This window comes from Zootoca vivipara, chromosome 15 (genome assembly GCF_963506605.1).
Source record: "Zootoca vivipara chromosome 15, rZooViv1.1, whole genome shotgun sequence".
Taxonomy (NCBI): domain Eukaryota; kingdom Metazoa; phylum Chordata; class Lepidosauria; order Squamata; family Lacertidae; genus Zootoca; species Zootoca vivipara.
In genome coordinates this window covers 8,243,842-8,262,460 of record NC_083290.1, presented here as the reverse complement: position 1 = coordinate 8,262,460, position 18,619 = coordinate 8,243,842, and the positions used below count along the sequence as shown (strand labels likewise).

The 18,619-nt window shown below is 47.2% G+C and overlaps 1 protein-coding gene across 4 annotated transcripts in view; it reads left to right on the top strand.

Annotated features, from left to right (window-relative positions):
* AKAP1 (A-kinase anchoring protein 1) overlaps positions 1-17,788 on the top strand; it is a 40,507-nt gene extending 22,719 nt beyond the window's left edge. For all 4 annotated transcript variants that reach the window (XM_035139254.2, XM_060268536.1, XM_035139257.2 and 1 more), the window contains 10 exons: positions 949-2,614; positions 4,851-4,984; positions 5,862-5,988; positions 7,336-7,463; positions 8,761-8,938; positions 11,522-11,672; positions 11,935-12,002; positions 13,732-13,805; positions 14,440-14,505; positions 15,290-17,788. In XM_035139254.2, the coding sequence (XP_034995145.1) occupies positions 973-2,614; positions 4,851-4,984; positions 5,862-5,988; positions 7,336-7,463; positions 8,761-8,938; positions 11,522-11,672; positions 11,935-12,002; positions 13,732-13,805; positions 14,440-14,505; positions 15,290-15,352 (2,631 nt within the window). In that variant the 5' untranslated portion in view covers positions 949-972 and the 3' untranslated portion in view covers positions 15,353-17,788. The remainder of the gene's footprint in view (positions 1-948; positions 2,615-4,850; positions 4,985-5,861; positions 5,989-7,335; positions 7,464-8,760; positions 8,939-11,521; positions 11,673-11,934; positions 12,003-13,731; positions 13,806-14,439; positions 14,506-15,289) is intronic.
* Positions 17,789-18,619: the final 831 nt, after the last annotated feature.

Sequence of the window (18,619 nt, the reverse complement as noted above, 5' to 3'; positions counted from 1 at the left end):
CTTTACCTTTACCCTGTTTCTCATATTTTAAGGCATCCCCATAAAATAAGCCATAGCAGGATTTTTAAGCATTCAAGGAATATAAGCCATACCCCGAAAATAAGACATAGTGATAGGAGCAGCAGCAATGCCGGCCGCGGCAGGAGGAGGAGGAAAAAAATAAGACATCCCTTGAAAATAAGCATAGTGTGTTTTTTTGAGGAAAAAATAAATATAAGACGTGTCTTATAATATGAGAAACACGGTACATTATCATGTTGTTCACTACTTGTTAGGATTTTATTTTTTAAAAAACACAGGTATTGATCATGTGGCTTACTTTGTATGTGAGGAGCTGCCTTTGAACTCTTCTAGGGAAGAATCTTAAATGCTTTGAATATTCACAGCCAAGTCTTCATGGAAAGTCCTACATAGTTTTAAACCAAAACACGCTCCCTTCCCGATTCCTAAAAAACCTGCTTTGCAACCCCAGAGTTACCTCTGAAATGTAAGCAGGCACCATCCCCTTTTTCCAAGGGTGTTTTCACAGCCTTTGAGGACTAGAAACTTTTATTTTTTAAAAAATCTTGAGCTATTCAAGATGGAGAAACTAGACTTCTGAGCCTCTGCAGCTTGGATGCCTGATTGCAGGCCAGTCTTGAGTGTTTCTGAGCACGGTTGGTGTGATCCTGGCTACGCAGCCTCTCATAACAGCAAGGCCACAAGGTTTTGGTGGCGTTTTGGTGAATGCTGGGCAAGCTCAGCCGCTCAGTTGTTAATGTTGCCAAAGCTAATCCTTTGCCAACTTGGCACTCCCTGGATGTCGTCCTTCCCATCATCTCCAGCCGGAGTGGCCAATAGCAATGGCGGTCAAGGAATGCTGGAGGGCTTAGATGTTCTCAGAACAGTGCGAGGAAAACTGAAGCTTTTAACGTGATGCTCTGTGTTTTTGTTTCTTTTTGTCTCTAGGTGTAATTGCTGAGGATCTGCAAAATGGCGCTCCGCTTCCGCACCTTGCTGCCCTTTGCCATCCCTGGAGTGCTGGCGCTCATTGGGTGGTGGTGGTTTTCTTCACGCAAAAAGGAGCGTGTGAGCAATCACGACAGGCGAGACTTGGCCAGCGTAGAAGAACACAGGATAGGCTCCCCCAAGAAAGAGCCTTCCGCTAGAGAAGGGGTGCCGTTGAACAGCCAGCCGCCCCTGCCCCCAGAAGCCAAGCGGCCTGCTGAACCAGCCTTTACCGTCGAGTCTTCAGCAAGCCTGCAGGCCCCTTTGGAAAGCGGCACTTGGCACTGGGATCCCCCAAGAGACCAGCCTGTCACGGCAAAAGCAACCATTGAATCTGACAAGGTTCAGGACGACAGTGAAAAACTGGAAGTGGCGGGGTGCCGAGGTGTACCTAGATCCGCCGCACAGGAGCCTTCCCTTCCGGGCGCTCAGATAGCCGACGATACCTGTGCTGGTGAAGCTTCTATCGAGAGGCCATTGGAAGCCACTCGAGTGGCAGACCGGGTGCCATTGCCAGTCTCGACGGCAGCAGCTCTGCTAGAGGAGTCTTCTAGTTTGGAGAAGTTTGGGGATAGCAGTTTGGAGGAGGTGGTCCAAGATGATGCACCAAAGAAGACTTTGAAAGAAGGCCTCTGTTCTGTAGCAGCTGCCTCCTCAGATGCAGGCTCTTTGGCCGCCCCATGCTCCCAGGTGGCAGATGATGCTGTTTCTCAACCCTCTGTGGATGCCACTGGAAAGGAAGAGATCAGTGGCGTCTGCGCTGGTGCAGCGGCCACAGAGATGGAAGCGGAGGCTAAATGCGTCGAACCTGCTAGTGCAGAATTGGCCCAGAAAGAAGAGACGTCCGGTTCGAACGCTGGTAGTATTTTGAAGCGCCATGGATTTGGAGATGTTGGCTGTAAGGGGAGTTTGGAGAAAGCGAGGGTGAGAGGCATCAGCTTAGACAAAGAAGAAGTTGAGAAGATTGAGCAGGTTGCCATACATATAATTTCCAACGTCATCCAGGCAGCCACCGAGGAAGTGCTTTCTGGGTCGGTCAACGACATGTCGGAAAGGATCTCTCAGATGGCCAGCCGGGTGGAGAAGATCTCCGTGGCAGCTGCTGGCCAGGCAGAGTGCAGCAAGGGCCATGGCTGTGCCGCTGAGAAAGTGGCGCCCGTAGAGGTGACTCCCCTGCTGGAAGAGAACGTCAACCGCCACGCCATGTACTCGAGCCACTTGACGCACGGCCTCTTGGGAAACCCAAGCCATGGCCTCCCCAGGGACTCCAGAAGCGCCGAGCAGCCTGCCAGCGACCCAGCCGCAAACCACGAGGACGAGTTGGAAGACGCTCAGACGATGACGGAAGATTCTGGCTGCAGCGCCTGCACCTCGGAAGACGGGGCGAGTGCAGAGGACCTCTTGAAAAGCACCTCCTCTCCCGCTTTGGGGCAGCGACTGGATTTGCTGAACATGCCCGCACTCAAAGACTCGGAACACAAGCTGGTGTCCAGCAAAAAGCCTCCCTCCTCCCCTACGCTAGCGGAGAACAAAGTGCCGTACAGCAATGGAGTGCTGAAGGAAGACTGCCCTCATCGGAGGCACGGCCAGCCGTGGTCAGCAGAAACGGATGCAGACAACTCAGGGGGTAAGGATTCCTGCGTCTCGGTTTTCTTGCGTGTGTCCTGTTTGTTCCCCCCCCCAAAAAAATTTATTTACTGTGTTAACTGCCCATCAAACGATTCTGAGTCCTGCTTCCTTGGAGAGCTATGAGCATCTTACACTGGGCTGCTCTGGGGGTAAAAGTAAGGGTGTGCTTTTGGGGGTCACTCTAGAAATGTATTGGCAGCAGATTTGGGGCACACCGAAAAGTCCTGCTATTCTCAGCTTGTCATGAATGTGTCAGGTTTGCTATTGTGAGATGTGGAGGCAGCTTAAATAGCTTTAAAATGGAGCTTGGCTCTTTCAGTTATTGTTAGGCCTGATAACTAAGTGGAACCACTGTTGTCGGAGGAGCTGTCATGGTGCTTTCCTGATGTATGTATGTTTGTTGACTCTATATCCTTTCGGAAGGAGCCCAGGAGGGCAGACGTGTCCACAATTTAAAAACAGAATGCAAGCATTCTAAAACTGTTAAAGCACTCTTAAGATTCTCTAGGGAGGGCACTTCACAACCAGGATGCTACCACCAAAAAGGCCCACTCCTCATTAGTCACCTACATGCCCCAGGTTGGAATGGGCATATGGAGAAAGGCCTCTGAAGATGATACTGAAGTCTGGGCAGGTATATCTGGAGGGATATGATCCTTCAAGTAACCTGGCCCTGAGCTGTACAGGGCTTTGAAACGTTAATACCAGCACTTTGAATTGGGCCTGGAAAAGGGCAGAAAGCCAGCACGGATGCTGTAACCATGCATGTTTTGATGATTCCCCCCCCCCCAGTAGCATATTTTAATGACATGGCTTTATTTTTTTAATTTTCTGTGTGATTGGTTTTGTACTTGTAAACTGCATAGAAGCTCCATTTGGCTTTTAAGCGGTATGTAAATTAATCGGTTTTTATAATTGTTGTTGATGATGAGGATAACGTATTGTTGGGTGTTCCATCTCCCCTCACCTGCAAGATCTTTCGTAGAGGTCAGGACCCTGATCTATTCTTAAAAGCTCCCCTTGTGCTGAATGGTGTTTATTTATATTTATAGATAGAACTGGCAGTTCAGGAGGCCCCACAGAACTTGTTCACTCTGCTGTAAAGTATGTGTATATGTTAGATTTACTAGAATTATCAAGGTGGGTTAGCGTGAACAGTCCTTAAACTCAAGATGACTTTAGAGGAGTTTTTGTTTTGTATTTGTGAACCCACGCAAACCTCTTGCAATATTGCCTTTCTCTTAGACACAAGGGGCAGCTAGCCTGAAGCCTTCTTCTATCTATTGTTGGTCACCCAACTCTCATCAGCCCCAGCTGATGGGATTTGTAGTCCACAAGCACCAGGAAGGCAGTAGGGTCACATTATCTAAATGAGTGTAGAACAGGCATCCCCAAACTTCGGCCCTCCAGATGTTTTGGACTACAATTCCCATCTTCCCCGACCACTGGTCCTGTTAGCTAGGGATCATGGGAGTTGTAGGCCAAAACATCTGGAGGGCCGCAGTTTGGGGATGCCTGGTGTAGAACTTCAGGCTTGGTTTCTAGTGTTTAATGCTGTATTGATGGCTGTGTTTGTTGAAGGCAATGAACACCCTGGCTTAGGCTGTTTTGGGATGGGGGTCTTCCACTCCATGAGTCTATGCCAAATCATTCCTCACCTGGGTTTCTTTCAGTAGCAAAGTGGAAAATTTGTAAGGGCCCTATGGGTTCTTGAATGTTCACTCTCGGGAGCATGCATGTGGGAAGACGCAGGCTATACATAAGCTATACATTTAAAGCACATTCCACCCCCTGCAAAGAATCCTGGGAGCTGTAGCTCACCTCTCGCAGAGGGTTGTATCCAGTGCTAGCCCCACTCAAGAGTAGACCCATTGAAATTAATGGATATGGCTAACCTAGGCCCATAAATTTCATTGGGTCTATTCTTCTGAGTAGGCCTTGTCTGCATACAACACAATGAGACAATTCCCGTGTGTGTGTGTGTGTGTGTGTGTGTGTGTGTGTGTGTGTTATAGAGGGGAGGGGTGCTTTAAATGTATGGTGTGCCACGAATGGAAAGACCCCCCCTTTCCCTCACCTTGCTTTGTAGAATTAGGAGGATCCCGTTTCAGAACTCCTGCTAAGTGTGTAGTTTCGCCCCGGCTCTGAATACTTCCTCATATTTCAAACTTACTTATTTATGTATAAGGTTCTGTAACGTGCCTCAGAGCTGCGTAACTCATCTCTCTTTGTAGGTTCGGATGTAAATAGCATGGATTCAGTGGACATTGGCTGTGCCCACAGAAATAAGGACAGCTGCCAGCATTCGAAGACCGGAGCAGATTCTAATAAGACAGAGCTTGTTATCTGGGAGATCGAGGTACCAAAGGTAATGCCCCACATTTCTGGTGGAATCTGGCCTAACCAAAGTCTTGCTTCACACCTGAAAGCATGTTGACTATATTTACACATGGCTGTATCAATGCAGAATTGTTCAGACGTAACGGAAACTTATAAGACATGCCAAGCAGGAATTGTTGAATACATCTTCATATTAATCCTCTCTCCCTGAGGACTTGTGGATGAGCGTGTGTGTGTTTAGACATGGAAGCGTTTGTACAAGCAACTGGGATTTTGGGGGAGCTTTCAGGGCCCATATGAGAGCAGGTTGGAGGAGAATTCCTGGAGACAGTTTTGCTCAAGGCGTTTAAAAAGATAGAGAAGTAGACAGGTGGTGGTGAGGGGCTCCTTTGGGTGTCTCACTGCAGCCTGAAGAAGCTCATCCCGGAGGGGAGTGGCTGGCTAGTGTAGAAAGGTGGAAGAGTAGCTGACAGAGCCTCCCATCTAGTCATTTCTCCTGACTTCAAACCTCAGAAGGGATCCGATCTGATCTAGCTCAGCGTTGTTGACACGGGCTTGGCAGCAGGTCTCCCAGGCTTCATGAAGGGAGTCTCTCCCAGCCCTCCCTGGAGATGCTGGAAAATGGACCTGGGGCCAGAAAAGCTGAAGCTCTGTATGCTGAGCTATGACTCTTCCTCAAACCCATTCCTTGATGCAGCAAACTCTTTTGAGATGGAGCTTCAGCCTGACAGGTGGTGCTCCAACCTCTGCTTGGAGACCTCCAGTGAGGGAGACCCCAAACAGGTCCCACTGCGTCAGCTGCTATTCACTTCAAGAAGGTTTTCATAACGTTCAGCCAGGACCCACCGACTTCAGCTTGCTTCTGTGCACAGAACGTTCCTTCATGCTGTTTTTGTTTCCTGCAGCATTTAGTCGGACGGCTGATTGGGAAGCAGGGGAGGTATGTCAGCTTCTTGAAACAAACGTCCGGTGCCAAAATCTACATTTCCACGCTACCTTACACCCAGGACTTCCAGATCTGCCATATAGAAGGTGAGTGGGTGGGATGGCAGATGGCTGAGTGAGTGGTTTGGCTGGGTCTCTTGCGGGGCGTCTAACCAAGAGGTTGTGCCTAGGCAGCTGCCTTTCCATGGGTCCCCTGTTGGAAGCAGTATGCCTCTGCACACCAGTTGCAGGGGGAATCCCAGGTGCGGAGAGGGCTGCTGTGCTCAGGTTCTGCTTGTGGGGCTTCCCTTGAGGACATCTAGGAACATAGAAAGCTGCCTTTTGGGCTATTGATCCACCTAGCTCAGCATTGTCTACACCAGGCATCCCCAAACTGCAGCCCTCCAGATGTTTTGGCTTACAACTCCCATGATCCCTAGCTAACAGGACCAGTGGTCAGGGATGATGGGGATTGTAGCCCAAAACATCTGGAGGGCCGAAGTTTGGGGATGCCTGGTCTACACAAACTAGCAATGGCTCTTTAGGATTTCAGACAAGGATTTTCTCCCAGGTGTCATGGGTTGGTTGGATGCAGAGGAATAGTGGGAGGAACCGGCTGGGGAACTCCCAAGGGAAGAAGGTTCAGGACACAGGCAGTGGTGGTGGGACAACGATGAGTGGTCAGAGGGAGGAGGTGGTGTCGGAAGTTGACAGGTACCAGGGCTCAGTGAGGGAGGAGAGTTGGTGACAGAGAGAAGTCAAGAGGCAGAAGCTGAAGCTGGCGAGTGGGATGAGGGAGGCCAAGAGGCAGAGATGAGTCAGGCTGCTGAAGAGTCACGGGTGTCTCTCCGTCCTGCTGTGACAAGCTCCCTTCCCCAGAACCAGAAGAGGCATGAAGCGAGCGGAGGAAAGACAGGCATGCAGGTGCAGTCTTGAGTCACTTGGAGAAAACCCTGGAGAGGAGGAGACAGCTGTGGGGAGGCAGGGACCTTAGGGACCTTTAGTCTCGTCGCCTGATCCAGGGGGGCAAGACCTACCAGGGATGAGTTCCTGTGTTCATTAGGCCTGACACTCCACCAAGTCTGTGCAGGTCCTTTTCTTGCCAATAAGCAGTTAGCTCCAGTGTGCATGGTGCTCTACCACTGACCTATGGCCTTTCCCCACCTGGTGGACAATTGTGAGAACAGAGTGCTGAGCTAGATGGGCCTTTGGCCCAATGCATCAGGACTCCTCTTACACCCTTACATGTCACATGGTTGGTCCACGTAGCCTGGCAGAAGCTGTTCTCCTGTTATCTGTGCAGCCTTGAACAAGTCACTCTTGTTGTGGCGAGCACAGTTAATCACCCTGCCTCACAGAGATGCAGACAAGTTTGATCTCCTGCTTTGTCTCTGGAAACCTCCTAAGCATCTGCCTCTTTTTCTCTCCTTCACCCCCCCCCCCGCCCCCCAAAAGGCTCTCAGCAAAATGTCGACAAAGCCCTGAGCCTGATCGGCAAGAAGTTCAAGGACCTGAGCCTCACCAATATTTATGCGCCACCACCTCCCCCGCTGCCAGTGCATTCTCTCCCCATGACCTCCTGGGTAAGTGCAGGGTCTGTGGGATATCTTTGGGGCACCTTAAAGAGCTCCATGAGACACCAGCTGTTGGAGGAGTCAGACTCGCTGGTTGGTGGGCTGCAGCATCATGTGGGTCCCTTTTGGGCAGGTCTCTCTAGTTAAGACTCCTGGGCAGTGGCGTGCAGTGAAACATCTTTGTAGCGGAACAATTAGGGCCAGAGGTGCCAGCTTGTGAGGGCGATGTCATGTGCGCAAGCATTGCGCCTCCCTAAGCTGGGCAGAGGGATGCGGGTGGCGCTGTGGGTTAAACCATAGAGCGTGCCGATCAGAAGGTCGGCGGTTTGAATCCCCGCGACGGGGTGAGCTCCCGTTGCTCGGTCCCAGCTCCTGCCAACCTAGCAGTTCGAAAGCATGTCAAAGTGCACGTAGATAAATAGGTACCGCTACAGTGGGAAGGTAAATTGCATTTCCGTGTGCTGCTCTGGTTCGCCAGAAGCGGCTTTGTCATGCTGGCCACATGACCTGGAAGCTGTACGCCGGCTCCCTTGGCCCATAGAGTGAGATGAGCGCCGCAACCTCAGAGTCGGTCACGACTGGACCTAATGGTCAGGGGTCCCTTTACCTTTACCTTTTTAAGCTGGGCAGGTTCCCAGGCTTTGGGAAGGAGGCGCCTGACTTTTAATACTTCAATACTCTAATTTACCAGGAACATTTAGGGACTAGCCTGGTGCCCTATGTCCACTGACCACACACCACTGCTCCTAGGTTCTCAAATGTGTAATGTGTGCCCTGCATATATAACAGGCTTTGTGTGGGTGTGGGGAGATCTGTACAGTTGTGTGTGTGTGTGTTTTTAAGGCACTTTTAAAATTTTATGTTTGGTTTGGAGTTGAAGGGCAGGAATGGAAGATATTTGCCCCCTAGAGCAGGAATGGGGGACCTGTGGCCCTCTCTCTGGCCACACACACAAACACACAGAACCTCTGAGGATGGAGATGCTACCACGAGGACCCCCTTTGCTGATCTCAGCACCTGAGAGAGCCTGTAGGAAGGGGGACGATCTTTCTGATATTTGGGCCTGAGTCATTTAGGGCTTTAAACACTAATGTGAACACATTGAATTGGGTTTGGGAATGAATGGGCAACCAGTGCCGCTGTTTTAAAACGGGGGTTACATGAGACATAAGTGGGAAATCCAGCCATTAACCTGGCTGCTGCTTTGTGGACCAACTGGTGTTCCCTAGCCATCTTCAGGGGCACCTGCTCGTTGCAATAATCCAAGATGTCACCTGAGTGGAAAAACACATTCTCTCTCCGACAGCTCATGCTTCCCGATGGGGTCACGGTGGAAGTGATTGTGGTCAACCAAATCAACGCAGGACACTTGTTTGTGCAGCAGCACACGCACCCCACTTTCCACGTACTCCGTAGTCTAGACCAACAGATGTACCTCTGCTATTCGCAACCAGGCATTCCAACCATGCCGACACCGGTGGAGGGTGAGTGCTTCTCCTTTCGATGTCTCTGGGGCGCCTAACTTCCACCATCAACGGCTCTTACCGCAAGCCGCTTGCGTTGGATGTGGAAAGGGATCCAGCAGACACAGCTTTTCCCCTTGCAGTTTCCCAGGCCTTTGATCAGCACAACATTGCTCTCCCCTGTGTCTTGCAGAATTTTAAAAAAGCACCCAAGTTTGTTTTTTATTATTTATTTATTCATTTCCCATATTACATCTATACAAGTCATACCTTAGTCTTACATAGACTTCCTGACTTACCTTCCATTGACGTCTTACTTCATATTCTTAGTTTGCTACATCTCCTTATATTTTCTCCCCCGTTTATTATTTTCCTTATCTTTGTCTTGTCTCCTGCTGCGCATAGGCTTATCCCACTTGCCAGTTAACCTTAAGACCACCACTTTTCTTTAAATATTCTCCAACATGCTCCCACTTGCCTCTTGTTTAGTTCCTCCAGGCTGCTGCCGGTGTTGCATATACAGAATAAACAATTAACAGTCCTTAGGCTGGGAAATGCCTAAAATGTTCATTGCCACAGCGCAGCTTGCTAAATCTCTCTATTCAAATCTCTGTCTGTCCTGACTCGGTTCCATTAGTTGAGCTGCTCTGATTTCAGAGGAGCAGGGTGCCAAGGGAGCAAACAGAAGTCTGTCTGTCTGTCTGTCTGTCTGTCTGTCTGTCTGTCTGTCTGTCTGTCTGTCTGTCTGTCTTCCTTCCTTCCTTCCTTCCTTCCTTCCTTCCTTCCTTCCTTTCTAACTGAAAATACAGCCATAGGAAGCTGCTTTATATATTTCATTTCATTTTACTTTTAATTAGTATACCACCTTTCTATATTGCTATACACAAGTAGGTTTACAGCAACAAAATAGACAACACACACATAATAATCTGAGCCAATTCAGAAAATCATTGTATAGAATCAGACCTCTGGTCTATTTAGCTCTATGTTGATAAGCAGCAGCTCTCCAGGGTTTCAGGCAGAAGTCTCTTCCAGCCCTACATGGGAGATGCCAGGGATCGACTCCGGGATGTTCTGCATGCAAAGCACATGTTCTACACCAGTGTTTCCCAAACTTGGGTCTCCAGCTGTTTTTGGACTGCAATTCCCATCATGCCTGACCACTGGTCCCGCTAGCTAGGGATGGTGTGAGTTGTAGTCCAAAAACAGCTGGAGACCCAAGTTTGGGAAACCCTGCTCTACACCCTGAGCTAAGCCCCTTCCCAGAGCTCTAGAAGCCATTTCAGGTGAACTGAGCAGCATTTTGGATCACAAACAAGTCAGACAGTTCTCTATAATATGGTCACCAGCCACTCACAGATAAGCCTCCCACTTACGGCCTATGAAGGAATGAAGAATTGATAGTGGTTTTATCATTAAGGTGCCAGTGCTGTCAGAAGCGTATTCAATTGTCTCTGCAGGTGATGCAAACGTAGGAGAACGTCAAACCAAAGGCTAAGGCGCCAAGTTAATTTCAGTCTTCACTTTAGATTCTACCTTTAGCACTGAATAGCATGAGAGTCATTCTCCCAGTTTTCGGTTTGCTCCTAAAAGAGAATAACAGCAACCTTATCTTTGGGTGCTGTAAGAGAGAGGGCTTGCAGAGAGCAGCCCACTCTGCTTACTTCCACCAGCTGGGAGAGCAGCAGCGAGGGCAGCAAGTCTGGGAGGGAAAACCAGGAACAGGAAGTGGTAAAGACGGGCCCAGGGCTCTGCAGAGTCCTGGAGGCTCAGCTCCAGGTTGGTAGCGGGGAAGCAGGGGAGGAGCTAGCTTCAGCAGGGACTGGAAAAGAGGGGGGAGGTAGAACGGCACCTCAGGAGCCTGGTTTGGGACCAGGGAGCAACCATAGAGCCAGGAGGAGGGGCGTTTGGATGCCCAGTCTTAAAAGGGGGGTCAGAGCCCGCGAGACACCATTGCGGGCTTCTGCCCCATGCAGAGCAGACATGATTAGAGACATCTCACCACTGTATATAGCATGCACAATAGAACTCTGAAAATCCAGAGGAGGTGTGGAGTGCTTACTCGGGAGTAGCCAACACCCATCTGTGACAGGTGCTTAAACTGTAAAGGTTCAAAGTGGGTAAGTGATTGCTGGGGAACATGATGAGGCTTTTGCACTGGACAGGAAGTTGGAAACTCTCAGACTTTCTGCATGAAGAAGAGAAATAAAATAATGGCACTTAGATGCCATTATTGAAGATAATGCTTGTTTATAGAGAGTGGTGTTTTTGGGTGTTATATTGGGGTGGTTGAAATGAATATTGTTTATATATAGTGGACAGGTGAAGAATTGGAAGTTCTTTAGTTTCTGAACTCTTATTTTTCTTTCTCTCCCTTTTAATACCTTTTCTATTTCCTGTTTTGTTATTTCTTTCTCCCCCCCTTTCTCTCTCTCTGTTTTTATCTTACTTAGATTAATGTCTTAGTTTGGATTAAAAAAAGATATCTGAAATTAAACTTTGTAGTTCTTTTTATAAACCCTAATATAGTTTATTCTATATAAAAAGAAAAGTAGGTGTGTTTTCTCACATTTGATCCCTTCTTCCCAATCTTGTGCTTTGCAGTTGGCGTTGTCTGTGCTGCGCCAGGCATGGAAGGTGCCTGGTGGCGAGCGCAAGTGATCGGCTACTTTAAAGACACCACTGAGGTGGAGATCAGATACGTGGACTATGGTGGATACGAGAGAGTCAAGATTGACACGCTCAGGCAGATCAGGTGAGCAGCCCAAGAACTACCCTCAGAAATGGCAGGTTGTGGGTGCTGGTCCCTTCCCCCCATTATTAAGGAAAGGGGAAAGTTGTCCTGTAAAACGGGGATGAACTTGTGATCCACAGAGAAGGCTGCTTTTCAACCTGTTCAGCACTCAAGCCCTCAAGCCACACACTTCTCTTGCTGCCCCTAACAAGCTGTGGTCGTTTATTGGTTGAGTTCTTGTTTTCTAGTAATCTCTCACCTTGCTGTTTTTGTTTTTTTTAAGGTCTGACTTTGTAACACTACCTTTCCAAGGAGCAGAGGTCCTCTTGGACAACGTAGTGCCACTTCCAGGTAATGTCAGTCACTGGTGGAAGATTTTCCCTTTAGGCCTTGTCCAGCTTTTTGTGCCTGTGTAAGTGGCATGATCCATGTCTAGGGGTGTGAGATGAGGCGGAGGGTGTTTTGGGAGGACCCATTCAAACTGCGTAAGAACTCTTTAACAGCAAAACGGCAGAACCCACTCAGGCTCTACTCCAAGCTCATGTTGCATTTTTGCAGAGAGGGGGCTGTTTACGGAGGTTGAAGCCAGTAGGATTGGCTGCCCCTCCGAGGTTAATTAAAGAGCCATGCCTTAGTGGTATCTGTAATGGGGACCCTCTTCAGTGAAAGCATGGGAGAATATTCCCAACTGGCCCCTCTTGCATGACCTGAAGTCTTCCTGTGAAAGGCTAGGGACTGGGTAGGGGCTGTTCTCAAACATAACTTTGTCTCTTCCATCAAGCTGGATTACTGCATGTGCAGCTGCAATAGCAGGCCAATTTTGCAAAAACACAGGTGGGTGGAGTGGCACAGTCAAAGATGGACTGCACCTTTTGAGGGGGGGGGCGCACTCCTCCTTCCATTTTGTGGAGAATTAACACATCTACCATATCTAAATATTTATACACTGCTGTTTCAATGTTTTTTTAATGCACCAACATGGTTTACAGGGGTTGTACAATAGAAACCATGCAAAAAAAAGTTGAAGTTGCAGGTTGTCCACTAACTGTTACAGAAAGTTGTTTTCTTAATGGCCTGCATAACTTTGCTGGCATAAAAGTTTTCCGTATGCATTTAAAAGTTAAACCAGATTGGGTTCTGCTATTTTCGGGGCTGTGTGTGTGTGTGTGTGTGTGAGCACAAAGGCAAGAGGTAAGCAGATCAAACTTAGCAATTCCATGTTGGGTTTGTGTGATAACCAAAGACACATTAATACAGGGCCACCAACCCAAATAGCGTCTCAGCCAGGCAGGTGTAATGTTAAGAATCAAGGAATAGGATGCCTCTTGAGCATACGGTCAATCCAGTAATTTTTTGATTTCCTTCTTATTACCAAAATTTAGATACTATATGTCCCGCGTGTTAAGGTCTCTGAAAGAAGAATAAAAGTATATGTTAATGGCAGGAGTCTAGTGATGGAAGTGGGGGTGATATTATTTGGGGAGGGGTTGTCCTCCTTTCCTCCTTCACCCCTATGTGGCACCGTCCATGCTGTGCTTGCATATTACATAATAAATAATAATAATAATATTTATTTTTATACCCTGCCCTTCTGGCTGAGTCTCCCCAGCCCCTCTGGGCGGCTCCCAATCAAATATTAAAACACTACAGCATTAAGTATTAAAAGCTTCCCTAAACAGGGCTGCCTTCAGATGCCTTTTAAAATTAAGATAGCTGCTTATTTCCTTGACATCTGATAGAAGGGCGTTCCACAAGGGGGTGCTGCTACCAAGAAGGCCCTCTGTCTGGTTCCCTGTAACCTCACTTCTCACAATGAGGGAACCACCAGAAGGCCCTCGGCGCTGGACCTCAGTGTCCTGGTAGAATTATGGGGGTGGAGAATCTCCTTCAGGTATACTGGATCGAGGCCATTTAGGGCTTTAAAGGTCAGTACCAACACTTTGAATTGTGCTCGGAAACGTACTGGTGTGCTAGCTTTCTCCGTGCAAGGAGGATCTCTTGTGTGTGTTGGAGCAGCTTTCAAATATACAGGAAAATGGTGCTACCTTAAGAATAACCCTTCTCCCTTCCTTCCTGAAAGATGACGATCATTTTTCATCTGAGGCGGACACAGCTGTTAGTGAAATGACCAGAGGTACACCTTTGCTTGCACAGGTATGTATCATGGCTGTGAGCTTTTATTGTTTAGTGCTGCCTTTTGTTGTGAGAAACTTGGCACAAGGCTCTAGTCCTATCTGGGAGCCATCCCCGTGGAATTTAGTGGAGCTTGCTTCTGAGTAGCATATAGTTATTCCAACAGCACTAAAAATCATGGCAGCAAGGACCGTTTCTTAAAACAAGGTTAGACACTTTTCAGCTTAGTTAGGCGCTAAGTACTTACGCAGCTGCAATGCCTTACTCTCCTCATCTTTGCCAAGAAAACCCGAACAACTTGGCTCAGCCCATGTGACCTTATCGGTCCCACTTACATGACCTTCTCAGCTACAGCCACCCCACCCGGGCTGCCAGCCACCGCTGCTCATGCTCCATTCGGAGCCACAGAATAATGTTTGAAGACAAAAAAAACACTCAGTGTGTAATACATTGGCCATTTCGAGCCAGGCAGATTCATATACTGAGCCAGGTGATTGCAGATTTGGGTGGCATTGCTAGTGTAAAACTGATAAGATCACTTCTGCTGTCTTTAGGCATGTTGCAACGTACCAGAATATGTCTGGAGGAAAATTGTGCACTCTGTGCTGCTGCTCTTCCTCTCTTGCTAGGCATTAACATACATCTCTGATTCCAGGTGACAAATTATGACAGTGCAACAGGCTTGCCCTTAATACAGCTGTGGAGCATGATGGGAGAAGAGGTATTTATGCTACTAAATAGAGCATCGGGACGGGATCTTTGATGTATAAATGGGCCCAGGAATTGAAACTACTCAAGGATAGCCAACATGGTGTCCTCCTGATGTTTCTCATCAGCCCCAGTCAGCGTAACCAGTGATTGGGGGCGGTGGAGATTTCAGCTAAGCAACGTATTGAGGGCACCACTGCTCAAATCCAATGCATTGCCATTTCATAGGCTAAGCACAGGCACCCCCAAACTCAGCCCTCCAGATGTTTTGGAACTACAATTCCCATTATCCCTGACCACTGGTCCCGTTAGCTAGGGATGATGGGAGTTGTAGGCAAAAAAAAACACATCTGGAGGGCCAAGTTTGGGGATGCCTGGGCTAGGGGATCAGAATAAAGGTTGGATAGTTTAGTAAATCTGCATGTGAACATGCCTTGTATTCAGAATGCTGTGGGTAGCAGGCCAGCGCTAACCATGCCATGGAATAGACCCATTGATGTTAATGGGGAGGATTAACTTCGAGTTGTTACATTTCAGTGGGTCTACTCTGAGTTGGCTACAACCCTATGTTTTTCAGTTTCTTTGTAAACTTGTGAGGCGGGGTGGGGGGGACGAACCTGTAGGTGCCTCCAGATGTTGCTGGACTCAACTCCCATTATCCTTGACCCCTGGCCATGCAGGCCTGGGGCTGATGGGAATTGGAGTCCAGCAACGCCTGGGAGGCCTCGTAGGCTGCTTATCTCTGCCTTAGCACAGGACAGCAGAACTTCTAACACCTTTCATTTTCTCCTTTCCAGTTGGTGTCTATAAACCGAACCTTGGTGGAAAGAGGGTTTGCGCAGTGGATCGAAAGCTACTAGGAGAGTTCTTGGCTGTCTTTCCTGTCTTTGACTAATCTTTCCTCTCCCCCTCCCTACCTTATCCTTTACCCACCCCCTCTTTTTTTGGCACTGTTTCAGAATTGGGTTTGGCAATCTTCCCTCCTCCCCGCCCCAGCATATGTCACTTCCGCTTTAAGTCTGTTTTGATGTATTCATTCGACGGAAACAGTCTATTTATCATACCTCATTTTGCAGAAAAGCAAGGAGTTGAACCATAAGCCATAAAAATACTGCAGCTTTAAAATGCAGCTCTTTATTTTGCCCCCCCCACCCCCACCTCGATCTGGGTCCAAAAGCAAAATCTAAACAAAACTTTAATGAAGGGGAAAAAGAAATGTCTGGGGAGGGTTGTATAACACTTGTCCTCGGAGAATTTAAGCTGTGTGTTGAACACAACCCAGTTTTCTAAATTGGCTGCCTTAACATGAAGATGATGACTATGTGGAAGTAAAATTTGTTTTCAGACCTAGCCCCCTCACAGACACAAAAAGAGGGGAAAAAATCCTGTGGTGATCGATCTGAATTTTGGGCGCATGGCATAGACCTGTGCTTTCAAACAGCAAAAGCAAGTCGTCTTCAGCTGTGCTTTGGGAAGCTGAAGGACTGAATGAACAGATAGCGCTCATTACAGTATATTGTTGACTTTTTAAAATTACAGCTGTTTTCACAAGAGATGGAAAACACTGCTTTGCAGACCTCCTTAAAAATCATGTGATTAAGTGAACCACTACAGCTGCAGCTGTCTTAAATCCCTAGATCATGTTTAACAACAACAAAATTGATTGCCAAGCCTGATTGTAATTCGTAACTGTTTTTCTAGATGTGCAAAAACCCTATGTAAATATATATAAAATCATTGTAATATTTTGTACAAGAGGAAAAAAAAATACTGGAGAACTAAAAAGGGAACCTCAAAGAAAATCAGTTTTTTTTCTTTTTTGCCACACCAAAATGTCCTCTGTAGGTAGAAAACGGTTTGGGGCGTGTTGTTGGCAGCTAAGCATTAGAAGGTATGAGGAGGATCCTTCATAGGCTCTTGTGTACAGGATGGCTTTTCTCTAGCTTGCTGTATGGTAGGAACAGTAATCAATGGACTCTGCTACTTTTTTTGCTGTACAGATCTGACATAAAGGGGGGGAAAGTTAACATTTGGAATTAATATTGCAGTGGTGTGTCTCAATTTATTTCTTTTGCTCCTTTTTAGATTGGTTTCAAATGTGGAATTAAAAAGAAAATCAAGTAATTTAAGCTAATTTAATACTATTAAAATATAAATGAATCTAAACATGGCCGTTGAGTTGGGAGTTATTAATTACTGGTGGGGGGAAGAAGCCTGGGACTACTTTTTGTATTTAGACCACCAACTACAGTTTTTTTCAGATTTGCCTTCTCATATAAAATATCCGGCACAATTCCTGTTCCTAAGATATTGTAGGACACCTTGTATGTGAAAACAAGTTGATAACGTTCGACAATTAAATGCCTCCAAATGCAAGGAACTTGTATTGAATTGTTTTGATAAGATGCTTGCCTATCTCTTCAAAGACTTGAGTCTCTGTATTCAAATGGTCACATTAGAAGCTGCTTTTGGGCAACTTCAGAGATTCTCTAGGATGGGAGTGGGGGACATGTAGTCCTTCAGATGTTGCTTATCATCTAACCATTGGCCATGCTTGAGTTCAGTGAAATTTGAAGGACTACATACAAGTTCCCCACCCCTGCTGCAGAAAGCTGTGTGTAATTATATGGAAAAATGAGTGTTGGGTGTAGCTGCCTTTTGCTGGATCCATTCCATGTGGGCTCTAGGATTTGCTTTCTTAATAAAAGTTTAAGTATGTCTAAAGGAAGGCTCAGCTGCTAAATTTGCTTAAATTTGTTCAGAAGATCTAGAATACATTACCACTGTCACCCCCTGAATTATAGTATACTTTTTTGTGTGTGAAGCACCTGGGGAAATAGTTCTAATATGCCTTCATTTCCACACTTCCTTCTGCTCTGGATACAAATGGTATGAAAACGGGGATGCAAAAACAAAACAGCCCTGGGGATAGAATCCAACTTCCTGAGAATCATTTAATTTCAAGGCTTCATGAATGCAAAAGTACTCCGGCAAGCAAATGGACAAGTAACATTTTTGACTGGCTGTGGGTGCGTCTTCAGTGCCTCAGCATATTAAAACTGGGATAAAAATATACAAAATAAAGAGCATGGAAACTCCCATAAAACTACACGGGTTCAAAAATCTTCGATGTCGCCCTCTTCCCACCTGTTACCAGCAATGTGTTTTAAAGCCTGTTTGCAATTTTGATACAAGGTCAAGCATCAAAACTTTAGCTGTACAGAGTTCCTTGATCAGTGAGAGCACTATTGACAAGTGTTCGGATTTCTGCTTATAAAATCTTGTTGCTAAAAACATGCTTTGTGTCAGTTGGTCTGTTGCTATTTCTTCACAATGTCTGGTGGTTGCAGTGGACGAACGGTGTAAGAACTATTGGCCCAACTCAGGTTGCCTGGAGCCTACAGTATTACGGTTCGCCTTTTCAGAATGGAATAATGGGATGTTCACAAACCTCACAATACATGTCTGACATACTGTGTTTATCCTGCTAGAGGCCGGATGCAGGGAAGCAAATTGCCCTATATCCTCTATGTTGCTAGATTGCAACACCCATCATCACTGCTGGGCATTGGAATCTAATAACATTGGGAGAGCCACAGATTGACCAATATTGTAGTACAGTCTCTTCCTTTCTAACAGGGATGTGCAAACACGATGGACTTCAGTTCCCATCAGCCTTAGGTAGCTCAGCCAACTGTCAGGGCTGATGGGTGTTGAAGTCCAACAACAACTTGCAAGACTAAACAGGTTACCCCTCTGTCAGAGGGCTTGGTGTGGCTACTCTAGAGTAACGACTCCAGCATGGTCTTTTAAGGCTTTTATTAAGTGCTGATTATTTACAGTGTTCAGAGCAATAAAAATGCATCCTTAAGGTGAGGTGTCAGAACTCCCGAATGGCGATTGGCGCGTTTTCTTCCAGCACCACAACTTTGGCAGACCCAACCTCTTCCCCCTACGTTTGCGTCGCAATTCGGGAGTTGGGGGGATTGGCCTCCCCCCCCCGTGCGTCCAACTTCCTGTCCCACCTGAGGCATGGGCTCCACAACCCTGCCTGAGCCTCGGACACCACTTCCTGACTCTCCGCTGGAGGCAGAGCTCTCCTTACTCTCTCCAGCGCTTGGTGATGG